The sequence below is a fragment of the Cupressus sempervirens genome, chromosome 5 (genome assembly GCF_028749045.1).
Source record: "Cupressus sempervirens isolate cs-2001-9-10 chromosome 5, ASM2874904v1, whole genome shotgun sequence".
Lineage (NCBI taxonomy): Eukaryota > Viridiplantae > Streptophyta > Pinopsida > Cupressales > Cupressaceae > Cupressus > Cupressus sempervirens.
The window spans coordinates 240,819,433-240,844,729 of NC_143122.1; the positions used below are offsets into that span (position 1 = coordinate 240,819,433).

At 36.7% G+C, this 25,297-nt stretch overlaps 1 protein-coding gene across 6 annotated transcripts in view; it reads left to right on the forward strand.

Moving 5' to 3' along the window:
- ATRAD17 (RADIATION SENSITIVE 17) overlaps positions 1–25,297 on the forward strand; it is a 135,145-nt gene that overhangs the window by 22,453 nt on the left and 87,395 nt on the right. For all 6 annotated transcript variants that reach the window (XM_089829454.1, XM_089829452.1, XM_089829456.1 and 3 more), the window contains one exon: positions 5,066–5,135. In XM_089829454.1, coding sequence (XP_089685580.1) covers positions 5,066–5,135 — 70 coding nt within the window. The remainder of the gene's footprint in view (positions 1–5,065; positions 5,136–25,297) is intronic.

Sequence of the window (25,297 nt, forward strand, 5' to 3'; positions counted from 1 at the left end):
TCTATAAAATGGAGTAAGTGGGAATTTTACATTCTAGGGGGGAATAATAACAATGCCCTATTCTCGTTGTTCAACAAATGCTTATATGAAGACATTTTCTGATTTGATGGATATAGACCTTCCTTGGAGCAACTTGTATCAAGGATGTTGATGTACAAATAAGTATTCATTAGCTTTGAGTATTACATTTATCTACTCACTGCATTCTATCTCTTAATTGTATTTTCATGCGTACTATAAGACCTATTTGCCTTGATCTTTTCCTTTATGTTTGGAGATGTTCTTGTGGGAAAAGAAGGTTGGTACTTTGTACATGCTACCAAATATTGTACAGACTCAATCTTATGATAGTAGCTCATTGTGATTTGGAATTCATTAGTTATCTAATGTTCAAGTTGGATAAAGTGAGGCTCTTGAAGTGAATATGTTTGATAATTGAGATATGAGTATCCTTCTATATTAAGAGAGAGTTTGACACTTCATTAAAAGCGACCTTGTCGAGAAGGTCAAAAGGTTGATATCAGACTCAGAGGGAGTCTGACACTCCATTAGAAGCAACCTTGGTTGGACAAAAGTCAACAGATTGAGAGGGAGAAGTTTGAGGTGAAATTCCTTGTAATAAATTCTTCTCTATGAGAGAGAAGCTTGATGTAAAAGTCCTTATTCCACCCTCTAGGAGCAGCTTTTGGTGTATCCACCCTATGAGTTGATTCATAGTAGATACCGTGTGAGTTACTACATGATTCTTTTGGAAAACATCATGAGAGGTGACTATCTTTCATTGATGTGTTTGTGAGTTCGCTATTGTAAGGTGACGATCTTAACAATGGCTTGACCTGTTATCATGATGGACTACATTAAGTTGTCTTGGAATGTGCCTGAGATCGTGATAACAAATGTATCATGATAGCCAATATTAAGTTGTTGTCATAAAATGTGCCAGAGATCATGATGCTAGATTTGTTGTTCTTGAGTTCTTGATCTATTATCATGACAGACTTCATTATCTTGTTGTCTCAGAATGTGCCGGAGATCATGATAACGAACATATCATGATAGACTACATTAAGTTGTTGTCCCAGAATGTGCCTGAGATCATGATTCTTGTCATGATGGACTGTACATTAAGTTGTCCTTGAGATCATGACTGTTATTTGATAGACTACGTTCAGTTGTTGTCTCGGAGTTAGCTGTAGATTAGATAACTCATATCCTTCTAGGATTTTACATTAAGTTCTTGAGTTTATGATTTTTATTTGATAAACTACATTCAGTTGCTGTCCGAGAGTGTGTCGGAGATCAAATAACACATATACCAAGAGAATATAAGTATCATAAATATCATATGATTGATATTTCTTGTTGAATCATACTTCGGATGATATTGAAAGATAACATCTAATTTGATGGATGTATGTTGATATCGTTAAATATGTCATTCCAAGAATATCATATTGAGATGATATCTTTCTATATACTTGAGAGCATAATTTGTTCGATAACAATCCTCCCTAGCTAAGCGGGAGTGTTAATGTTGTAGCTTTAGTCAGATTGAATTGACCTAGAGGTAATCCTTCTATGGTTATTGGTTAATCATCAATTAGACAAACTCTCATCTATCTACTTATCTATACTATATATATATTATATATTTATGTTAATATTGTCTAATTGATGATTAAATTATAAATTACCATAGAGACATGTATCTTTACGACACATGTCTCTTCTATACATATTTATATAACAATCAAATCTGCATTTGGAACACATAGAAATGACTAGGAGTGTTATTACATTTGTAGAGATGCTTTCCTTAACATACCATTTATTACATAGAGGGCATACGACAACATAGGGCGTACATACATCACAGAGAGGCGGCGCAACATAGGGCCTATGATACATTGCAAGGAAGGCCTACAGTACATCACAGAGAGGGCCTACGGTACTACATAGGGCATACAATATATGATAGAAATGGGACCTATGATACACCCCAGATCCCCCTTGGGCCAAGAATCCGCTCTAGGCTGAGATTATCGTTGGGCCAAGATCTCTCTTTGGGTCGAGATCGTCATTGTCATTTGGCGAAGATCGTCGTTAGTCCAAGATCACTTTTGTGTTGAGATTGTCGTCAGGCTGGGTCGAGATCCTCTTCAGGCTAGTTAGCCCATCGGGTTGAGATCCCCTTCAGGCCAGATGAACATTGGGCGGAGATTCCCTATGGGGGCCAAGATCGCCTTCAGACCAAGATTTCCTTCAGACCGAGTCATCTTTGAGTCAAGATTCCCTTCCGGCTAAAATTGCCTTCACCTTCACCTTTGAGTTTAGTTTCCCTTCGGGCTGAGATTTCCTTTAGGCCTAGATTGCCTTCGGGCTAAAATCATCGTGGGAACATTATAAAGTCCAGGGGGACATGATTCCAAGTTAGAACTTTGGGTTTACTAGCGGAGATTTTTCCTCCAAAAGCCTCACAAACAATATTTAGTCTTTACAACACAGTATCAAGATTGTTCTCCTCCACCTTGATAAATAGAGCAATATCATTCGGATCTTCATTAGGAAGAATGATCCCATGGATTTTTTTTGGTGTGTAGTGGGGCATTATCAATTTTGTTCACAAAATAATAAAATATAATAAAAAGAGCATCAATTACAATGAGAAAAGGGCAATTGGGCATCCCTGCTTGATAGACCATTGCAAAGAGATGGGTTCAGGCAATTCACCATTGATGTCCATCGGAGGAGAAGAATCCCTGAACAAAATTTAATCTACTTATTGAACTTGGGAGGGAAACCTAATGCTCCAAACGTGTCCAAAACAAAACCCGACTTGATTCTTTCATAAGCTTTTTTAAAGTCAAGAAGAATCATAGCTACATATTGTTTGCTGGCCTTGGCCCAATGCATACCCTTCTAACTAGTAATCAGGTCTCCCCTTGATAAATCCAGTCTGTGTTGCATAAAAAATCTTTCTAGTATGTTAGTGAGTCTCCTTGCAAGAGTTTTGTTTAAGTATTTATAAGATACATTCAACAAGGTAACTGGCCTCCAATTCCTAACTAGGCTTTATCTCCATCCTACGGGATGAGCTTAATGGTACCTCCATTGATGTTTTCAATAAATGTAATAACTGTTTGGTATATGCCTACAATATTTATTAAACAAATCCCTTCTCTTAGACATCACTGAATCCCATGATAATGATATGCCTTCTGCAAGTATCGGTGACATAAAACATTCTTCTTTATTAATTTAAATTCATAATGTGATGTGAGTCGACTCCTTGTATAAGTTACCTAGTTTGATCTAATTGAAATTATTTAGTATTGATTTTTTAATGCACATCCCTTTGTTATGTTTGATTAATTAGGTACAAAATATTAGTGTCCAATTAGTATGGACTCATATCTTTACTCTCCTTATCAATAATTACTATCTTCTGTGCAGATTTAGATGAATCGCACCATTCTGATAAGACTTTTATGTTGATTTTCATATTATCATTGCCACCATCTTAATGAAATCACCCTTAATAATTTAGTAAACCATAGATCGCATGATGATTTATACTAGTTGGCCCCTTTTATAATCGACACACAATATTTGCTAACAATCCTTCTGATGTAGGTTGCCATTGATTTCCACTTGCAGACATGGGTCATGCTTCTGATGAAGAATCAACATATAGAGTATTGTGTCTGTCACGGTAGTGAGACGCATTGAAAGCCAATCCATTTGCATAAACACTTCTTGTTATGTTGATTGGCAATGTCTTGAGTCTCATTTTGAAATGATTTTTCCAAAGCTCCCCTTGGTTTTTTGTTTGAAGTGGATTCTTCACTTTCAGGGTTGGCAAAAAATGGGTGGTCTCTACTACAATATTGGGATTAGATGGGTCTGTAAGGGCTTCATTCGTTTTAATCTTCTTTTTGTTTAGGGATGATTTGCTGGACAGCTCAAATTCTCATATACCTGTTCTTGCTCCATAATATATGATCTTACTTGCTGTGATGACCTACGTAGACTATTCTGTAGAGGGCAAGCTTTGATGCCTTACCCAGGTATTCCACACAAGTTTACCTTTGGTTATAGGGACTAAAAACTAATAGTCAATGCAGTTAATCTTTGGGTTTACAAATCTGACCACATCGGCCTGGTTGAACAATTCTTAATAGCAGAAAACAATTTCAACAAGGTTCTGCAGCATATTTTCAGATCTCAAAATGGAGAGACAATAAAATGGCCAATGTAGCAATCAGTTTGACCTGGGTTACTTTTGTGGTCTGTGTTTCTTATGTATCAGTTGCTGTGAAATTATGAAGCTTCACCCATCTTTGATTTATTCTTGTCTAGAATAGTTCTGTGGATGGTGAATTCAGACTTCATAAAATTAGTAGGCTTTGGAGAGCCTCAGAATTAATAATCTCTTTGCTTTCTCTGTTTCTTCCAACATCATAATACAAAATACCTATTTTTATTTTAAAAAGGAACATTCCTTCACTATTATGCTTAATTCAAGGATTTCTTTTATTCCAGGTGCGTGATATGTCATGAAACATGCTAGCAAATGTATAGTAGAACATGTCATGAACTTCTCAGGTTTTCTAACTTCTTTAATCCACAAAACAAGGGTTGAAACAGTATTTGGATTGTTAATGTTTTGCATGCTATTCTTTTGTATGTGTTGAATCTGCTGGAAAGGAGGGAATTCTAACTCTTGAAATGTGTGAAATTGTGTTGATATTTATGTTGGCACATGACAGTTTTACAGTTTTTAAAATAAGAAAATTTCTGGGGTTAGCTCGAGTTTACAGTAACATAACATATTTTCTCCATGAATGGAATCTAATTTTTCTAGTCAATTTGAATAAGTCTGTTGCAACTGTAGAAGGATCTTGTACAAATTCTTCAGTCTGTAAATTGTTATCTCTCACTTCTGACTATTTTTCAATGCATTAGAGATGCAAGTTTATCATTTTATCAATGAAAGAAGAGGTTGCTGATATTGGACCTTCTTAAAGATCCGAGTTTATATTTGTGTGAATTTTCTTTTGCGCAGGATTGGCCTGCTCTTCTTCCCGAGACATTTTCTGAAGCCTCGCCTCTTCAGCAACAGTCCATGCTCTCAAGTATGATCTGTCATAATTGAATTATGTGGTTTCTGATGTTAGCTTCTTCTTTCAGTATTTTTTATTGTTATTATGGATATCAATGTTTTGATTATTAGCTCTCTCTGATTTTCTTCGTTGCTATTAATTGTTATGTTTTATAATTATTATTTTTATTTCTTGTAGCTGTATACTGTTATGTAATTTGTCTAGGGCTACAATTTTGTCAGATAGATATTAGTGCTCTAAAGCCTCAATTCTGCAATTTAGTCATTACTTTGGATTGAGAGAGGGTTCGAAGGAGATAATGCTAGAGTAACATTTAGAGCTATAAAAAGAAGTTAAAAAAATATATTAGTAAACAGTTATTTAAAATGCACATTAATCTCGAAAGGTACATTGGACAGGGAAATAAGGAAAGAGCTGAAGGGCATTGAAACGGAAGATCTAGGCAAAAATTACCTAGCATGATAGGTCTGCTGGGGAAGTCTTAAATTCAGGAACTGAGAAAATGTTTAAAGATATAGTTTCCTCTTTTTCCCTTGTGTGAAAATAATACTGTGTAGAAGAGATCAATATTAATTGAATGCATTCGAGTCCAGAGAAATAAAATTTGTAGACACTTTCCAAGCATCACACATGCATGTGTGCAGTTTACGTGGATATGGGCTGATGTTACAACCATGTGGAACTGACAGAAAAGGCTAGGTATTTGGCTTAATACCATAATAAATGGGAAATGGAAATGCATCTGTAGACCCCTGAAATATGCCTTAGAGATGGAGACTCCAATTTGATTTGTGGCTGATTCTCCCAGAGTTATTTAAGTATGTTGATTATTTTTTAAGATGTGGCTAGTGGTTACCGTGCTGGAATCATTTCATAGACATTGCTCTTGTATTGTAATTGTTGTTACTGATAATACAATTGAGCTTTGTGTTTTGCAGTGAGTTTTTGCCCAAATGGGTTTTCCCATGCAATTCTTGTGTTATGTGCTTATTTGTTTAAATCTAAAATTTGCATTTGTATCTAATTTGTTACAATCAAATAAAGGATTTGCAAGAAATTTTCGCATACACTTTCTTGTTAGATTTAGCAATTGGAAATGTTATTCTGTACTTTGCTTCCTTTCACCTCTTCTCCAATAGCCATAGCCCTCATAACACCTTTATCGAGTGATCCAAAAGCCCAAATACTTGTACATTCATTTCATGGGCTTTTATAATAACCAAAAGAGTGGAAATCAGTCATCACGGCTGTTAATAATCATGTAATCACATTTATACACACCCTTAGCAAATGGTTTCACATGTTTTCCATGTTTTAAGTATTAGAGTAATCTTTATGTTTGTTTTTAATGCTCACTATTGTATCTTATTGCATCTCTGTAAATATTAGAATGTTTATAATATTTAGGTGTAGTCTAGAATAGAATGTTTCTATTCTATTCTACTCTCCTCTTTGTATAAATAGATCATTTGATCTCTGATTAATAAGTCAGGTATTTTGCCATTTATGTTTGTAACATGGTTTAAGAGCCTCTTTGAAATTCGAGAATTTTTTCAAAAGAAAAATTCATATTGAATTTTTTCGAAGTATTTTTGGAAAATCTGTGCTTTTTTCGAATTTTCTCTCCCTCAGATTAGTGAAAATTGCGATCCTCCTATTTGTTGTTTTCCTGGGCGAAATTTTCAGTCCTCATTCTGCAAAATTGTGGATTGGTTCATGGGCATCATTTTTCAGGTCTGTTTTGCCCTCATTTTTCTTCTGCAAAAGGCTGTGAGTTGCCTGTTATTTCTTTCAACTTGGCTGCGTTTTTTTTTTCGAATTTTCGAATTTTCAAATTTTCTCTCCCTCAGATTAGTGAAAATTGCGATCCTCCTATTTGTTGTTTTCCTGGGCGAAAATTTCAGTCCTCGTTCTGCAAAATCGTGGATTGGTTCATGGGCATCATTTTTCTGGTTTGTTTTGCCCTCGTTTTTCTTTTGCAAAAGGCTGCGAGTTACCTATTATTTCTTTCAACTTGGCTGTGTTTTTTTTTTTTTTTTCTAAGCATCCATTGTGATTTAGAGTCTCTTTCTAGTGCGATTTATTTTGGTCTATTTGTGCGAGCAGTCGACCACTTTTTTCACTCATCTTTGGCTCGATTTCTGTACTCTTTTGCTCGCGTTTTTTTCCTCTCATTGTGAGCGCCGACACTTTTCTGGATTTCCCTTGCTCTTTGTGGTCGTTTTTGGTGATTCTGATCATTTTCTGCCTCTCCAATGGCTGCCTAAGGTTTTTGAAGCAATCGGCTAGGTTTTTGATCCGTCATAATCAATCACAAAACTATTTTGAATACATATTCTTGGTGGGTTTTTCGAGATCTCAAATGGGTTGTCATTAGATTTTCCTGGGTCCCTCGATTTTTGTGCCTCAATTTTCGAGCCAGCAGATCCAAATTCTAATAGCATATTATTTTTGGGTTATTCGAGCTCTCTTCTGGGTACTTCTTTGATTTTTTTGGGTCTTTCATTTTCTCACCTCGAAGTTTGTGCCATTTGAGATATTCACATATTAAGAGCATCTGTATCAGCAGCATCAGAAGTCAGATTCAATTAAAAAGCAAGCCAATGCCGCCCAACACTCAGAGCAGAAAGAATCTATCTACCATGCCTTTATGGCTAGCATACCTGCAGATCATGTGAAATCTTCTGCTTGGTACATAGATTCCGGTGCCTCCCAACATTTCACTCTCAGACGTGATTGGTTTGTTGAATTCACTCCCTATTCTGACTTAACAATCTTTGGAGGCAGCAAAGAATACAATATTGTCGGCAAGGGCAATGTTCAAATTCAGTCCAGAGGAAGAAGACTCATGTTCCTCAAATGTATGTTATGTTCCTGGCATGAAACATAATCTTCTGTCTGTTAGTTAGATTATGAAGCACTCCAAGGTCTCCTCATAGTCAATGCCTTCGCACTGGGTGAATCCTTGAGCAAAAAGTCTAGCTTTGTATTTGTCCAAGGTACCATCTGCATGGTACTTGACCTTATAGACCCATTTACAGCTAATGTGTTTCTTCCCAGGAGGGAGATCTGAAAGAACCCAAGTGTGATTCTTTTGAAGACTTTGAAGCTCAGCATCCATTGCTTGTTTCCATTCTGGAATTCCTTTGGCCTCTGCATATGTCTGGGGCTCAGGGATATTGTAGATGTTGGCCATAAGAGCAACATTAACTGTGTTGTGTTGAATGCTCTTATTTCTGGAGGTTCTACCCTCAGTGAGTTCATTAGGACGAAGATCACTAATCGTTCGAGCCCACCATTTTGGTTGAAGAGTATGCTTGGAAAGTTCATCAAATGGATGTGAAGGGTGCTTTTCTTAATGGTGAATTACAGGAAGAAGTCTACATGACGTAGCCCCCAGGTTTCAAGGTTGCTGGTTCAGAACCAAAAGTATGTAGACTCCAGAAGGCCCTCTATGGTCTTAAACAGGCCCTAGGGCTTGGTACATAAAGATTGATCAGTACTTGGTTGCTTAGGGATTTTAGCGTAGCCTGTCAGACAGTAATCTGTATATTAAACACTTTGGTAATGATATTCTTTTTCTTGTTGCCTATGTGGATGATTTGATCATTATTGGGAGTTCAGAGCATTTGATTTTAGAAATCAAATAGGATCTATGCAGAACTTTTGATATGACAGATCTTGGATTGCTTCATCATTGTTTAGGTATTGAGGTTTGGCAGACTAACAACAGTATTGTTTTGTCTCAATCCAAGTATGCTAGAAATTTGGTTGACAGGTTTCGAATGCAAGATTGCAAACCTGCCTCCACTCCTATGGAGATTAGTCTGAAATTGTCCACACAATCTGATTCTCCTCCTGTAGATGAAACACTCTTTAGGCAACTAGTAGGTAGTCTCATCTACCTTTCTAATACTAGACCTGATCTCAGTTTTGCAGTTAGCTACATCTCACGGTTCATGACGAACCCCAAGACTGATCATTGGATTGTAGCGAAATGTGTGTTGCGCTATGTACATGATACTTCAGATTATGGTCTTCTTTACACAAGGAGTGCTACTCCTCAGCTCAGTAACAAGAAATCTACTTCTGGCTTTGTGTTCTGTATCGGATCTGCAATAGTCACTTGGACTAGTAAGAAGCAACAGGCATGGGCACTCTCCTCTACAGAAGCAAAATATAGAGGAGCTGTCAAGGCAACTTGTAAAGCAGTTTGGCATCCGTTAGATGCTTGCAGATATGCATATTTCTCAAGCAAGTCCGACTTCTTTGTTTTCAGACAATTAGGGAGTACTCAAACTTGCGAAGAACCCAATGTTTCATGAATGAACCAAGCACATAGAGCTTCATTGCCATTACATCCAACAGTTAGTAGAAGGTGGATCTATTCAGTTACTCTATGTCCCTACCTTAGAGCAACCAGCAAATATTTTCACAAAACCTCTTGGTCTGGACAAGTTTGTTAAAGTTAGGGGATCTATTGGTGTAGTAAATAGATTGAGCATTAAGGGGGGGTATTAAAATAATCTTTATGTTTTTTTTAATGCTCACTATCGTATCTTATTGTATCTCTGTAAATATTAGAATGTTTCTAATATTTAGGTGTAGTCTAGAATAGAATGTTTTTATTCTATTTGACTCTCCTCTTTGTATATATAGATCATTTGATCTCTGATTAATAAGTCAGGTATTCTGCCATTTACGTTTGTAACATTAAGGACTTCTCCCCAATTCTTCCTTAATAAAAGGGTTTCTATAATGTTTAAATGTTTACCTCACTTTTATTCTTTTTAACTTTAGGTTTTTTATTCCATTTTTATCTTCTTTAATTACATTTAAGTCATTTTATATTTTATTTTTATACTTTTAAGGGTCTTCCAATGAATAATCACATGAATGGGGTAAATATCTCATAACATGAATGGGAAACTTATTCAGGTATTTCTAGGGGCCTTACTTAATCATTCAAATGTCTTCCTGTTTTTGAATAGTGGATGATTTGCTGCAAATAGATGGTTCTGTATTGCATCGTCCAAGTATAATTTTCTGCTGAGTGCCTTTGCCTTGAAATAATATTCCAGTATGGCAGCTTATTCTTTGAAGAAGATTACATCTTTGGGATTTACTGAGCATCAAGACATTATTGGAATTCTTAGACCATTCTGCTAGATTTCCTATGTTAGGGTTTTCCTTGGTTGCTTGTCCTCGACTACTTCCTTTGGAGGTCATCAATAGCATAGTTTAAAAATTTGGCGAGATATCGCCATTCTCGCGATATTTCGCCAAGCAAAAACCCAGGCGATTAAATCGCGCCAAAAACCGGCAGCGAAATATGGGAAAAAATCGCAGCGGATATTTAAGAATATATCACCGTGAATACAAAAACTCGCTCAAAGATACGTTGAAAAGACATTCCAACTCTCATTCGTCTTCGTCGCGACCTAGTTGACTCCCATTTGTCTGCACTCTGCATTCGAAACCTGCATTTGACTTAGCGTGGCATTGCTTGGCTTGCCTCCGGGGGGCAAACGGATCTCGTCGCTTCGGTGAACCACTTGAGCCCCCTGCATTCGATGACTCAATGACATTGTCTGGAGTGGCCATTCGATGGTACTAAAATTATTTTGTAAAAGTAAAAGTAAAATATTATGGTTTGATAAATAATAAAAAATTAAAGATATATTTTAATTGTTAAATTTCCTGCAATATTATATTATTATTTATATATATGATTTAACAATTACTATTTCATTTTTACTATAATAGTATTTATTAATTTAGTATTTTTATGTAATTCAAATCTACTATTTTAAATTTACTATAATATTTAATTAATACTGTTGTTTTGTTTTTTTTTTTTAACTTATAATTAATATATTCAATATTTATAATACATTTTAATAGATTTTAGTAGATTTATAATATATATTAATAGATTTAATAGATTTTAATTTTTTGAGATTTATGATTTTATCGCTAACTAAGTTTTAGTTGCAATGAATTACGGTTTAACTCAACTTGGATATCTCAAATTATTAAATGTTCTACAAATTTGGTGTATATGTATTTATTTTTAAGAATATTCTAGAAATTTTATATTTTCAAATGTTCGATAAAAGTGTTGATTTATTGCCGATTTTTTTGCCGAGTTTTTGCCGATTCCGAGTTTTTCAAAATAGCCATGTTCTTAAAATATATAGTAAATAACTTGTTTTCTTCTTATTTCATAATTTTTTTAGAAAAGTAAAATAAACAAAGTAGATAAAATACTACATTGCCGGATTTGTTGTGGGGTCTAGTACAGATATGGGGTTTTGGTATGTCGGTATGACAATTTTTTTCTTTTGCTTATGATACATTTGGGTACGATTGTATTATATATATGTTGTTTCATGATCATTATAACTTTGTTAATTGTATACTTGAACCTTGGTTACATATTACATCACCACTTTTGAAAATTTGATAAGGTCTCGAGTTCTAGTAGAGCTTGAAGAAGTTGATCTTGCTGGAATGTTGGAGGAGGCTTTGGATTGTTGCATGTTTGAAACAAAGATAGTAGATTTGAGAAAGTTTTGTGCCTATCTATTTGTGTCAAGGGCCTTGGTTTTGAGTGGAGGATTGGATGCACTTTTGAACTGCAATGCCTAGTAATCACTGTAAGTGTAGATGAAACTCAATGTGGAAATAGAAATTTATGTCACTATTTCACTTTTTCCGTATTAGTTAGGGCATGATCAATGAATCATTGATAGTGAAAAGGGCCATTCAAATCTAGTTTCTGATCAAATTCCTTACATAACAAGGGTTTGATCAAACAAATAGTAGCTAGAGAGAAATGTTTAACTCAATGAAACATTGAACAAACCTTTCCCAACAACTCCCAAGCCACATTCTAACAACCTTGCAAAGCTTTCATTTTCAACTTAAACAAAACATCCTTAATAGATAGTACTTAACTAGATTCACATCGGAAATCACCTCTACAACCCATGATTCCAACACTAAGATTACAAGAATTGTTACACAACAAAGGAATTGATTTTGTATGCTTTATTCTTGCAGGAAGAGTAAATCATCATTGATACTATTGTGACCTTTTCAAACTATTGCTCCATTGCAAATTGGGACCCTCTGTTTTCATTTGGTAGTATTAGGGTTTTGCTAGTAGGGTCATCTTGATCCCCAAAAGATTCTGTTTTACGTTGAGAAGTGGTTGAGCCTTCAGGCCTCCAAGGTTGCAAATGCGTGCAAGTCTTAAAATTTTGAGGTCACTAGGGTCAAGTTATAAAGTTAGTGAAGTCTTTAGGGAAAATTCTTAAGTGTTAGGGTGTTTTGGCTTGACAAATGGTCTTTAAGATATTATAATGCTTCATTTTAGTAGGGTCATCTTGATCCCCAAAAGATTCAGTTTTACGTTGAGATGTTGTTGAGCCTTAAGGCCTTCAAGGTTGCAAATGTGGGCAAGTCTTAAAATTTTGAGGTCACTAGGGTCAAGTTATAAAGTTGGTCAAGTCTTGAGGGAAAATTCTTAAGTTTAGGGTGTTTTGGCTTGACAAATGGTCTTCAAGATATTATAACGCCTCATTTTACTTGTTAATTTGGACTTAAATGATGAAATCATGCAAGATAAGTTCAAAGTCCCTATAAGAATCAAATTTCCACTGATGACAAAAACAAGTAATATCCAAGTTCAAAAGGCCAAAAATCCCTATACAAGTTGAATTTCCATTCCAAGGAGGCAAAAACAAGTGAAAATCATGTTGAAAATCCCTTTTGTCAAAATGAAAAAGGCCTTACAGGTGTTGTTTCTCCATTGAGCCAACAACTAGGAAAAATTTGGAAAAAGTTGGAGTGGAAAAGTCCCTATGGACAAGGAATTTACACTTTGTCCCTATGAAGGTCATTTCTCCACTAGGTTCATACTTAGATCTTTTTTGAAAAGGAAGTCCTTATGGACACAATTTCAACCAGTCCCCATGACCACGAAATTTCCACTTTGTCTGTATGAAGCCAAATTTTTGACTCAAAGAGTAAAGGGACCTAAGTTCTTATGGATAAGGAATTTCCACTTGTCTTTGTACCCTTAAAATTTTCACTTGTACCTATAGGGGTCGATTTCTCCCTTGAGATTAGAGATGAGTGAATAAGGAGATGAAGTGCTTGGATCAAGATTATATCCCTATGGGGTTGAATTTCCCCTTTGGAGAGTTAATGAAAAAACGAAGTGGAATTTTGAAGGGACTAGTATGTCCTTTTAGAGGTTGAATCTCCATTGGAGATGGCAAGTAAATTGCAACATGGATTTGTCCTATGGTCTTCGAATCTCAACAAATATCATTTGTGCAAGTTTAAAGATGGATTTAAAGAAGGTTGAGGTTGTCCTTATGGGCATTGATCCTCCCCTTGTAGACTTTGTGTACATTTGAAATCAAAATTAAATGCAAATCGAAGGGAAATTATCTTCGAGTCCCAATGTTTGAAGAGGCAAGAGGAAAAAGTGATACGGTTTTCTACCATGCACCTGGAAAGAGTACCATATGATTGGTGGCATCATGGGCTAGTTGTCTAGGATCATGCCATGATTCACTCATATGAGGATTCTTTTTTAAAGAATGGTCCCTCGTTTTGATAGAACACATATAGAAATCTATTATAGGGAATTGAACCAATAGAAATAGGTTGGACTATTGGAAACTTATGTAGTAAGTTTCAAAAGATTTTTGTAATGGTTTTGAATGTGCCACAGAAAAGAGTCACAATGTGTTTTGTTGATAGATTAAGTGACAAATGGAAAGGTTTTGTTAAGGCTCCTAGTCATAGTTCACTGAATGATACTATTGGGTTATCTAATGACTTGGATGTTACACCCTCTAGACAATTTCAGACAAAAGATGACAACCGTTGGATATTTGATAAAAAAGGGTCAAACTAGGAGAGAAACACAAGTATCAATCAGTCAAGAAGTGCACCTTCAAAAGCTGATCAAGAACCACGTAATGAACATAGTAGGAAAAAATCTATACTTCTCCTCTAAAGAACCTTGGGAACCAGGGCATCGTTGCCTAGGAAAAGGAAAACTTCTTTTGATTGAAGTAAATTTGGAAGAGGAAGATCAGGATGAGCCAGAAGGCAGTTTTGACGAAGATGACACATAGGAGGCTCATTGTCAACAAATTGAATTGAAGATACTACTATTAGAGAGAACCCACACATAGCTACACTTTCAGGAATATCAAGAGGTAGACTTTTCCGGCTGAAAGGAGTTTCCAATGGGCAGCTAATGGTATGTTTAGTGGACAATGATGCTACTCATTATTTTATTGATGAGGGTTTAGTCAGTAGACATGGTCTTCAGGAAAAGGAGTTTCATGAATTTAATGTTATTGTTGAGATGGTTTCCCCCGAGTTGTAATTGCATCATACCACAACTGAAAATTCAAATGGGAGATTATACTTTGTCAGGTTATCTCTATGTTCTTAGTCTCAGTAATGTTAATTCGATTTTGGCACTTCAGTTGCTTGAGTCATTAGAGAGGTATTTTGAGGACTTCAAACAGATGCAAGTAGAGTTTATGGTTGAGAGTAAGAAAACAATATGATGCAGATGGTGGACCGAGGGTAGTTTTTGGTAGAAGAGTGGAAGCTTTCTTCCGTCATGATGACAGAGAATGGGCGGCCCAATGCTTTGTTTCTAATCAGTCTACCACAGATAAGGAACCCTTTGACCATGTTGATAAACAATGTAGGTTAAATAAAAATGGTATGGCGTTTGGGGATATCCCTCCTGTGCGTTGTGTTGTAAGGATTTGAGCATGCAATTGAGCTTGAAGAAGGTTCAAACCAGTGATTATTACTTCTTGCAAGCATCCTCGTCATTTTAAAGAGGAAATTGAAAAGACAATCAAGCTGTTGCTGGAATGGGACAAATATGCCCAAGTTCCAACCCTTTTGCTTCTTTTGTAGTGTTGGTTAAGGAGAAAGATGACACATTATGTATGTGCATTGATTACAGAGCATTGAATAAAATAATTATAAAGAATAGATATCCCATACCCAAGGTAAATGAACTTCTAGATGAGTTGCATGGTGTAGTTTTCCTTTCTAAGATTGATTTATTTTTTGGCTATCATTCGACAAGTATGAGGGAAGAAGACATTCAGAAAACAATATTCTATTGTCACTATGGGTACTTTGAATTCTTTGTTATGCCTTTTGGTCTCACAAATGTGCTAGCAAGTTTTTAAGCTTGCCTGAATCATATCTTTTGCGAACACTTGAGGAAGTTTGTCTTAGTATTCTTTGATGATATACTGATCTACAGTAGAAGTTGGGATGAACATTTGCAGTACTTGGATGTTGTTCCAAGTATCATGGAGAAGCAGTCTTTGTTTGCAAAATCTTTAAATTGTGAGTTTGGGGTGATTGAGATTCTTTACTTAGGGCACATCATCAGAATTGAAGGGGTAAAAGTTCATTTGGAGAAACTACAAACAATCTTGGATTGGCCATCCTCAAGAACATATCTGATTTGAGAGGCTTCTTGGGTTTATGTTCCTATCATGGAAGGTCTGTGCAAGGTTTTTCCCAATTAGCTTCCATATTAATCAATCTTACTAAGAAAGGGGTTTTCTGGTGGTTTCCAAAGGTTCAAAATACACTTGACAGTCTCAATGATGTCACAAGCACTTGTCTAGCATTAGTGCATCTTGATTTCTCAAGGCCTTTTATTGTAGAGTGTGATGCTTCCAAACAGGGGATTGGAGCAGTATTAATGCAGGATAGACATCCTATTGTGCTTGAGAGCAAGAAGCTTATAGATCTAGAAAATTTGTATTCCACTTATGACAGAGATGTTGGTAATCATGCACGCTTTAGCCAAGCTCAGACAATATTTGGTACATGCAAAAATTTATTGTCAGAAGTGATCGTAATAGTCTGAAGTACGTCTTGGAACAAAAGGATCTCAATGAACACATGTATAGAAGTGGGTAAGCAAAATCCAAGAATATGACTTTGATGTAGAATATATCAAAGGGAAAAATACCGCGTTTTCTGATGCTCTTTCTAGGAGACCCACTCTTTGCTCGCTTATAGAGATTTCAGCTGATTGAAAATCTCAATTGTTGTCCAAGTATGCTAAGAATTCCTATGCTCGTGATCTAGTGGATGGAAGAGTATAGGATGATAGATATTCTGTGATAGAGAATGTGATGTATTACAAAAATAGAATCCACCTTGTATCTCAGTCTAAGTTGAAGCACAATATTATGAGAGCATTACGTTATAGTCGTCTTGGTGGACATCCAATCTTCTTCAAAACTTACAAGCATGTAAGGGAGAGATTTTTGTAGAAGAGACTTAACGATGATGTGTCGCAACATGTTTGTGAATATTTGATATGCCAGCAAAACAAATCAGAACACATCTTTCTTGTGAGTCATTTGCAACCTCTACCCATTTCAGAATAGAGGTGGGAAGTTATATCAATGGTTTTCATCACAAGACTTCCACAAGTATAGGGAAAAGAACGCATATTTGTGGCAGTGGATAGGCTGACTAAATATCCCCATTTTGCCATTGTTACTGAATATTCAGCTACTCACGTTACTGATTTATTTTCTGGGAAGTGTTTAGATTGTACAGATTTCCCAAGACCATTGTCAGTGATAGGGACACCAGTTTTAACAGCATGTTTTGGTAGGTGATGTTTCATTTTGCAGGGACAAAATTGACACCCAGTACCAGTACCATCCTTGGATGGATGGGTAGACTAAAATTGTGAACATATAGAAGGCTATCTTAGTAACTATGCTTCAGGGAAGCAATATGCTTGGGGCAAATGGTTGCATTTAGGTGATGTTATAAGACTACCTATCATATGACTATTGGGATGTCTCCATTTAAGGTATTGTACGGATTTGAAGCTTTTTCATTTATAGATTTAGCCTTTGATGATAGCAAGCTTTCCCATGCAGAAGAAGCCATATAGAGCTACAAAGATATTCTCCAAGTATTAAAAGACAATATCTTGCAAGCACAAAACCAACAAAAAGTGTATGTAGGCAGGCATAGAGTAGAGAGGACAATTCAGGCAGGAGACTTGTTTTTTCTATGGTTGCAGCTTTACAGGCAATCTTCTTTGAAGAGCAGTGGAGCAGAAAAATTGAAATCAAAGTTTTATGGACCTTATATGGTGCTTAGGAAGATTGGAGAAGTTGCACATGAACTTGAACTACCGACAAGAAGTAGGATTCATAATATTTTTCATAGGATTCATAATATTTTTCATGTCTCTTGTCTAAAGAAGTCATTGAGACAACAAAAAGTTGCCTCTCCTGACTTACCACCATTGGATGAAGAGGAAAAACAGATTCTGGAACCTGAAAGTATTGCAGATTGGAGGGAAAAAAAGCTAAAGAATAATATTTTTCGGGAGTATCTGATAAAGTGGAGGGGTTGTCTATCGATGATGCTTCATGGGAAGGCGAGGAGATATTAAAACATCCCAAATTATGATTGCTAGTAAACCAACAATCCCGGGAAGGGAGGATTGTAATGTCCACTCTCAATTGAAGTGTCTAACTGCAACAATCACTTTGTTAAGTCTGTTTTAGATGCGCATCTCCCAAGTTAGTCAATTTTATGAAATACAAGAGGATGAATGTGTGGGGCTAGGTTTACTTAAGTCACTTAAGTGACTCATATTTCAGTCATTGTGAGTGGCCCCAGCTTAAGTGCAGTCACTGTGATTAAAGACTGATTTGTTTCTTTGACATTGCATCTAGACGCCAAAGTTTAGATACACTTGAGTAAAAATTAGAAAGTTTCCTTGCGTGATTCAAAGTCCTTTTTAGAGTGGAAGCTGGCTGTCTTATTGGATGGCAAGAAAGAAAGAGGGCTGTTTTTTATTTATCAACTTCTTGTTTTTGCAATCCACTCAGGATGAAAACCATGTCATGGAAGGTTCTGTATGCAAACCTAGACCAATGACAACTTTCTACTTTGTTATGAAGACATCACCATAGGTGAAAGGTGATTTCAAGCGCTGGGAAAGTCTACTTTGGCTTTTTGGAAAGAAACGTTGAAGGGTTTGAATGATAGGTCAAACCATTGTTAAGATTGTCACCTTACAATGGCGACCTCACAAATACATCAATGAAAGATCGTCACCTTTCATGACATAATCCACATATGCAAAATAGTAACTCTTATGGTATTCACCATGAACCATGTCAGAAGGTGGATCGACCATAGTTGGTCTTAAAGTGTGGAACAAGGGTTTTCACCTCAAACTTCTCTCTCACAAAGAAGAATGTATCACAAGGAATTTTACCTTGAACTTATCCTTCTCAATCTGTAGACTTTTTCGATCCAAGGTTGCTTATGAGGTACAATGACAAACTCCCTCTGAAACTAATATCAACCTTTTGACCTCCTTGGACAAGGTTGTCTCTAATGAAGTGTCAAACTCCCTCTGAATCTGATATCATCCTTCTAATCTCTTTGTAGCAAGTCATGTCATGCTTCCCTAGGTCAACAAGTATTTTGATAGCATTAGGCCTTCCAAGCTACATACATGATCACTGGAGAATCCATCTGACATGGTATACTCTATCTGAATCAATACGATCATAATCACCAATTTTTTTACTGAATCATATCTTTTATTTCCCCCTCACTTTGTCCAAGGTTGCCTCTAATGAATTGTTAGACTCCCTCTTGATATAAGGAGGATACTTCACAATCTCAATCATCAAGGATATTCGCTTCAAGAGCCTCACTTTATGGAGCATGATCATCGGATGATTAATGCATTCTATATCAAAACTTCTTTATCCTAAGATTGAGTTCTTGACAATATTTGGTAGCATGTGTAAATGATGTAGGAGCATCCTAGGCTTGCTTGCAATCCTACATGTTTGGAGGGATTTTGGTTGTGTTGAGAAGCATCGAGCTTGGATTTTGGTGGAGTTATGTTTTCATGGATAGGGATGTGTTGGAGACACATTGGAGAACCTTTCCTCATGATTGCATAGAGATTGGATGGATTGAGTTGAAGTTTGAATTGTTTTTACCTTGCTGCTGGAACTGTGTTTTTTTTTGGTTTTTGGGTGCTTGTTGCAATCCGTATAGCTAATTTTGTGCAATGAATGAGAGGTTGCGGACTTTAGGGATTAAAGAGGGCCTAGAGTACTATCTATGGTCCAAGGCGCAAGTTCTAATTCCTTATAAGTTGGGAGATATGGCAATTCTTCCGGAGTATTGACTTCTGGCAGTTTTGCGTGAGAGTTTTCTGTGCTTGACTTTCGGGATGGATGCGCACTTATCCTTAAGGAATCAGCCTTTGCGCATTTAAGGGGTTGTAGAGGACCTAAATTACTATCTATGGTTTGAAGCACGAGTTCTAATTCAATCGGCGCTAGGAGATATTGCGATTTTACTCAATTATCGATTTTTGGACATTTAATTGTTGTTGCAAGCTGACTTGTGGCTTAGATTGGTATAAGTAGGGGTCTTGTGGAGTGTTTTAATCATTGAGTTGGGATGAAATGAAGAATATATGTGAATTTGAAGAGCTAGAGCTGCTGCGGTTTAGGAACTAGAGGATCTCTTGGTGGACCTGAGGGTACAAGTGTGGATTCTTCTTGGTGTTCTTATCCTATTGTGTATCTGGACTAGCTGAGATTGGTTTTGTAAGTTGGATCTTGTAGAATTGATTTTGTAATTTGCTGTTTGTCTTTGGCCCTAACCCGAAAGGCCTTACAGCCGGGCATATTGTATGTAATCAGTTATATTCTATGAATGAATTATTGTAATTTGGTATCAAAATCTTGCATTGCTATTGTGTTTCCGCTATGTGGTTATATTGCTAGGGGCCAGGACATCTCCTTTGGGGATTCTCTTGCCTTGCACTGCGTCAGGTGGTATTAGAGTGAAGGTTGTTCCTGAGTGTGTTGACAGATCGCCGAAGCTGAGGCAGTTTACACCGGGATTTCCAAAGAAGGTTGATCTTTTGGCTGATTGATCTTTTGGATTGGCGGATTTGTTGCTTAGGGTTTGCTAAAATTTTGGAAGATGCCTCCAAGAAGATTGGACCTTAGGGCAATTAGTGATCTTAGTGATGTTGTAGAAGAACGGATCTCAGAGAAGATGAGTAGAGTTCGGATCTGAGATGGCATTGATGAAGAGTGACATGATTGCTGAAATTGTAAGTGCTTTAGGTGGTGTACCTAGGCATGTGAGTACTAAAGGAAGTTATGAGGAAGTTGCTGAAGACTTTGAAGCTATTGGATCTAGTGGTGAGGACAAAATTAATCATGTGGAAAGACCTATTGGAACTAGGGTTTGTCAGTTTGCTAGACTTGGATCTCAGTTGAAGCTGAAGCATAAGATGGAGGTTTCTAATTTTTCAAGTACTTTGAATCTTGAAGACCTGATTGATTGGATTGGTGAATTGGAAGATTACTTTGAGCTTGAGGATATTGAGGACCCACTGAGAGTGAGGTTAGCACAAACTAAGTTGAAGGGACACGCTGCTCTTTGGTGGAAGGAACTGCAAAGAGAGAGAAGAGGAAGGTGAAATGAAGATCACTAGTTGGAGATTGATGGTGATTAAGTTGAACGCTAAGTTCATTCCTACTGATTATGAATTTGAGTTGTTTAAGAAGTTACAAAATTTGAAACAGAAGGATATGACTGTAAAAGATTATATAGAGCAGTTCTACAAGTTGACTATTTGGTCTTGGCATAGAGAATTGTCAAAAGAAAAGGTAGCTTGGTATATTAATGGTTTGAGGTTCAATATTCAGGATGAGGTTGGTATGTTGAATATTTCTTCAGTTGAGGATGCTTACCAGTATGCTTTGAGAGAAGAGGAAAAGCTAAGGAGGAAGAATCAAGGCAGTTCTTGAGGGAAGGAGAAGCAGGATAGCTTAGTACAAGCTAAGCTGAAAGTAGAAGATGAACCAAAACCTGTTGAATAGAAATGAAGAATAGGTGGAGGTGGGTTCAGAGGTAATTGTTTCAAGTGTGGTCAAGAAGGGCATAGATCTTTTGAATGTCCAATTGGAAGGACAATTGCTATTGTGAATGAGGTTGCAGTCTAGGACAGTTAGCTTGAGCAAGGTGAGAGTTTGTTGGCTCGGCGAGTACTAGATGGTGAGAGGACATTGGATTCTTGTCAAAGAACTAGTTTGTTCAGGACTTGTTGTAAGTCTGGTGCTAAAGTTTGCAAGGTGATTGTGGATGGACTGATAACCTTGTTGTTGAAGAGATGGTTCAAAAACTTGGTTTGAAGAGAATGAGACATCCTTATCCTTATGGGATTGGCTGGTTGCAAGGTGAGCATGCTTTGGAAGTGAGGGAGCAATGCCTTTTTGATTTCCAAATTGGGTAGTATAAGGATCAAGTGTTGTGTGACATTGTGGATATGGATAGTTGTCATGTGTTACTTGGTAGACCTTGGCAGTATGATTGTGTTAGGAATGTGTTTACACTTGAGAAAGGTGGTAGGAAGTTTTCCCTGATTCCTTTGCAAAATAAAGAGCTTGGTAGGAAGAACTTGAGTATTGGCAGCCGAGTTGAGTTGGCAGATTCTGAGAAGGTTGAAGATCAACATGGAAAGAAAACTTATGGAACACCTATGGTAGATGTGAAAAAGAAGAAGAAAAACAAGGGAAAGAGTGTGCAAATTTATGGAACACCTATGGTAGATGTGAAGAAGAAGAAGAAAAACAAGGGAAAGAGTGTGCAAGTTCAAGACTTGGAGGACATGTATGTGAAGAACTAGTTTGGAATTTATGTGCTAAATTCCAGAAGATGTTCTTCCAGTTACTAGAACATCTTTTCGAACCTGGGGTGTCTGATGTAGGAGCATCGTAGGCTTGCTTGCAATCTTGCATGTTTGGAGGTATTTTGGTTAAGTGTTGAGGAGTATTGAGCATGGATTTTGGTGGAGTTCTGTTTTCATGGTTAGGGATGTGTTGGAGACACATTGGAGAACCTTTCCTCATGATTGCATAGAGATTGGATGGATTGAGTTGAAGTTTGAACTGTTTTTACCTTGCTGCTGGAACTGTGTTTTTTTCTGGTTTCTGGGTGCCTCTTACAGTTTGTATAACTAATTTTGTGCAATGAATGAGAGGTTGTGCACTTCAGGGATTGATGAGGGCCTAGAGTACTATCTATGGTCCAAGGCTCAAGTTCTAATTCCCTATAAGTTGGGAGATATGGCAATTCTTCCAGAGTATCGATTTCTGGTAGTTTTGCACGACAGTTTTCTGTGCTTGATTTTCGGGATGGATGCACACTTATCATTGAGGAATCAGCCTTTGCACATTTAAGTGGTTGTAGAGGACCTAAAGCACTACCTACGGTTCAAAGCAGCGATTTTGCTCGGATATCGATTTTTGGACATTTAATTGCTGTTGCAGGCCAACTTGTGGCATTTAATTTATGTATGGGTATTTAATTTGTGTTCTAGGCTGACTTGTGGCTTAGATTGGTATAAGTAGGGGTCTTGTGGAGTGTTTTAGTCATTGAGTTGGGATGGAATGAAGAATATATGTGAATTTGAAGAGCTAGAGCTGCGGCTTAGGAACTAGAGGATCTCTTGGTGGACTTGAGGGTACAAGTGTGGATTCTTCTTGGTGTTCTTATCCAGTTGTGTATTTGGACTAGCTGAGATTGGTTTTGTAAGTTGGATCTTGCATAACTGATTTTGTAATTTGCTATTTGTATTTGGCCCTAACCCGGAAGGCCTTAAAGCTAGGCATATTGCATGTAATCAGTTATATTTGAATTATTGTAATTTGGTATTAGAATCTTGCATTGTTATTGTGTTTCCATTGTGTGGTTATATTGCTAGGGGCTAGGACATCTCTTTCGGGGATTCTCCTGCCTTGCATTGTGTTAGTCAAGTACTAACCTTCTTTTCCTGCAAGAACATCTCTAGACACAAAGGAAACAATCAAGGCAAATAGTATGTATAGAATTGCAAATAAGAGAGAGAGACTACAATAAGTATATGCATGTAATACGAAAGGATAGAAATACTTATTTGCACAAGTTACTCCAATGAAGGTCCATATGCATCAAATCCGAAAATGCCTCCATGTAAGCATTTGTGAAACAATGAGAATGCAACATTATTTATTATTTCCCACACAATGTAACATTCTCACTTATTCCATTGTAATGTTTTGTGTTGGGCCCTGTGCTTGTAAGAATGGAATTTGAACTTGTGCTTACTACCAAATGCTTCTCACAACAAGTATAGGCTCTCTGGCAAGTATCGGCCTTTCTTTGGCAAGTTCGATAATCATGGCTGATTCTTTAACCGACATTTTGTTTTGTGTAATACTCGTCGATAGACAAATGTTGTTGATGTTTTTTTTTCTTCAACCGCTTAGAGGTCTTGCCTGATAGTGAGGTAATGAATATTATAAATCATTGTTTTATGAGATTTCAGATCAATGTTCTTGACTTCAAGTTACCGTGTTGCTGAAGTATGTGATTACAGTCTCTTAATTGTTCTCACTTTTCATCCCACATTAGCATCCTTCTTTGGTATATTATTTTCATTTCATTGTGTCAACTCCCACTCTCCTCTTTTTCTTTGGGCCAGATTCTTCAAAGCTTTTGGCATATGCAGGTGGCAGATATTGTCACATGACCATAGCCGGACAAAGAATGAATGGGCTTGAATATATCAGACGATGTTCGTTATATTTTAATATGCCATTAATACTCTTGGATGTTGCTTAGACATGGCTCCCTACTTAGTATCTGTTGTCTGAATTACTAAACAGTTCTATTTTGCTACCACATTTCAATATGCTATATTTGACATGTGCCAAAACCTTTCAAGAACTTTTGAATCACCAGTTAAAGCAGAGACCAAACTTTTTGACTTTTCAATATAATTAATTTTATATGGTCAACAAATTTAGATTCTTCCTGTGATGATAGACAGGTAATACTTCCGTCTTAGAAAGACTTCTGCCAGTACGTGTCCTTGTTGTTGGGCATTTGCTATAATAAATAGATCTCCCAAAAGGAACTTATTGATTTGCCAAATTGACGTTCTATGATGCCATTTGGATATCAGAATTCTTAAATGTGTCAGTTTTAATTAGAGACTTATTATGTGTTCCATAATCCATCCATGGTAGATTTAACGAAATCAATACTGCAAGTAAGAATTGCTGACACTAATAGTTGATAACTCTGGGCAGAATGGTTGTAAATGAAAATATATTGTGCCCAGTATAGTCGATGATATAATTGATACATATTTGCACCTGTCTGGATAATCATAAGTCTATTTGATCTTATAATTGATCGACTTAACTGACCAAGTAAGGACAAGTCTGAAATAAGGTTTAACCCTGTCAATCAATGTACTGTCGGGGGTAGTTTTGAATTTAATAAGCTGTGCTCCATCCTAACTTTTCCACAGCTTGTTAATGTTATAGAATAAAAATTCATTCATTTCTTCTTGGTATTGCTGACAGGGTGGACTGACAGGAATATCTTTTGGCTTATCCATAGATATTCATGCGCGAATCTTGCTGTGCAAGTAAAGATGGTGGAAATTAACTTATGAAATGAGTTGGGCTGTAAAGCACAAACAGACACTCTGGCACGCAACTTTCCAACAAACATCTCATTGATTATATATCTATTGGGGTGTTTACAAGATGTATGTAAAATTTGCACCTTTCTCTCCCATGAAATATAGAGTTTGAGCCATGCATATGAGTTACAGCCTTGCGTGCCAGCTTTATGTTTTAGTCTGATAAAACATACAATGCTTGACTTAAAGGTGCGTTGTGCATATGATTGACCAGTCAAGCTACCCAAGCCATATGATGATGGGTGTTGGTCCTGCAAATTTAAAGGTGCCTTTTTTCAACTATTTAATGCTTTGTTTGTTTCGCATGAGCTATTTTCCATTCTCTGCCACATTTAATACATCTACAAATTCACGTATGCATCATACACAGACTTTCATTTCTTAATTTGGAAGTCATAGATTTAGGTTCTGGGCAGGGATTATAGAGATGGATGGCAGTGCCGCTGCTGCTCAGAATGCAAATTTCTATTTCTCTGTCAGTATGCTTCTAAATGGATCATACAAGTTGCTTGGGACTTTATCTATTTTTACTTCA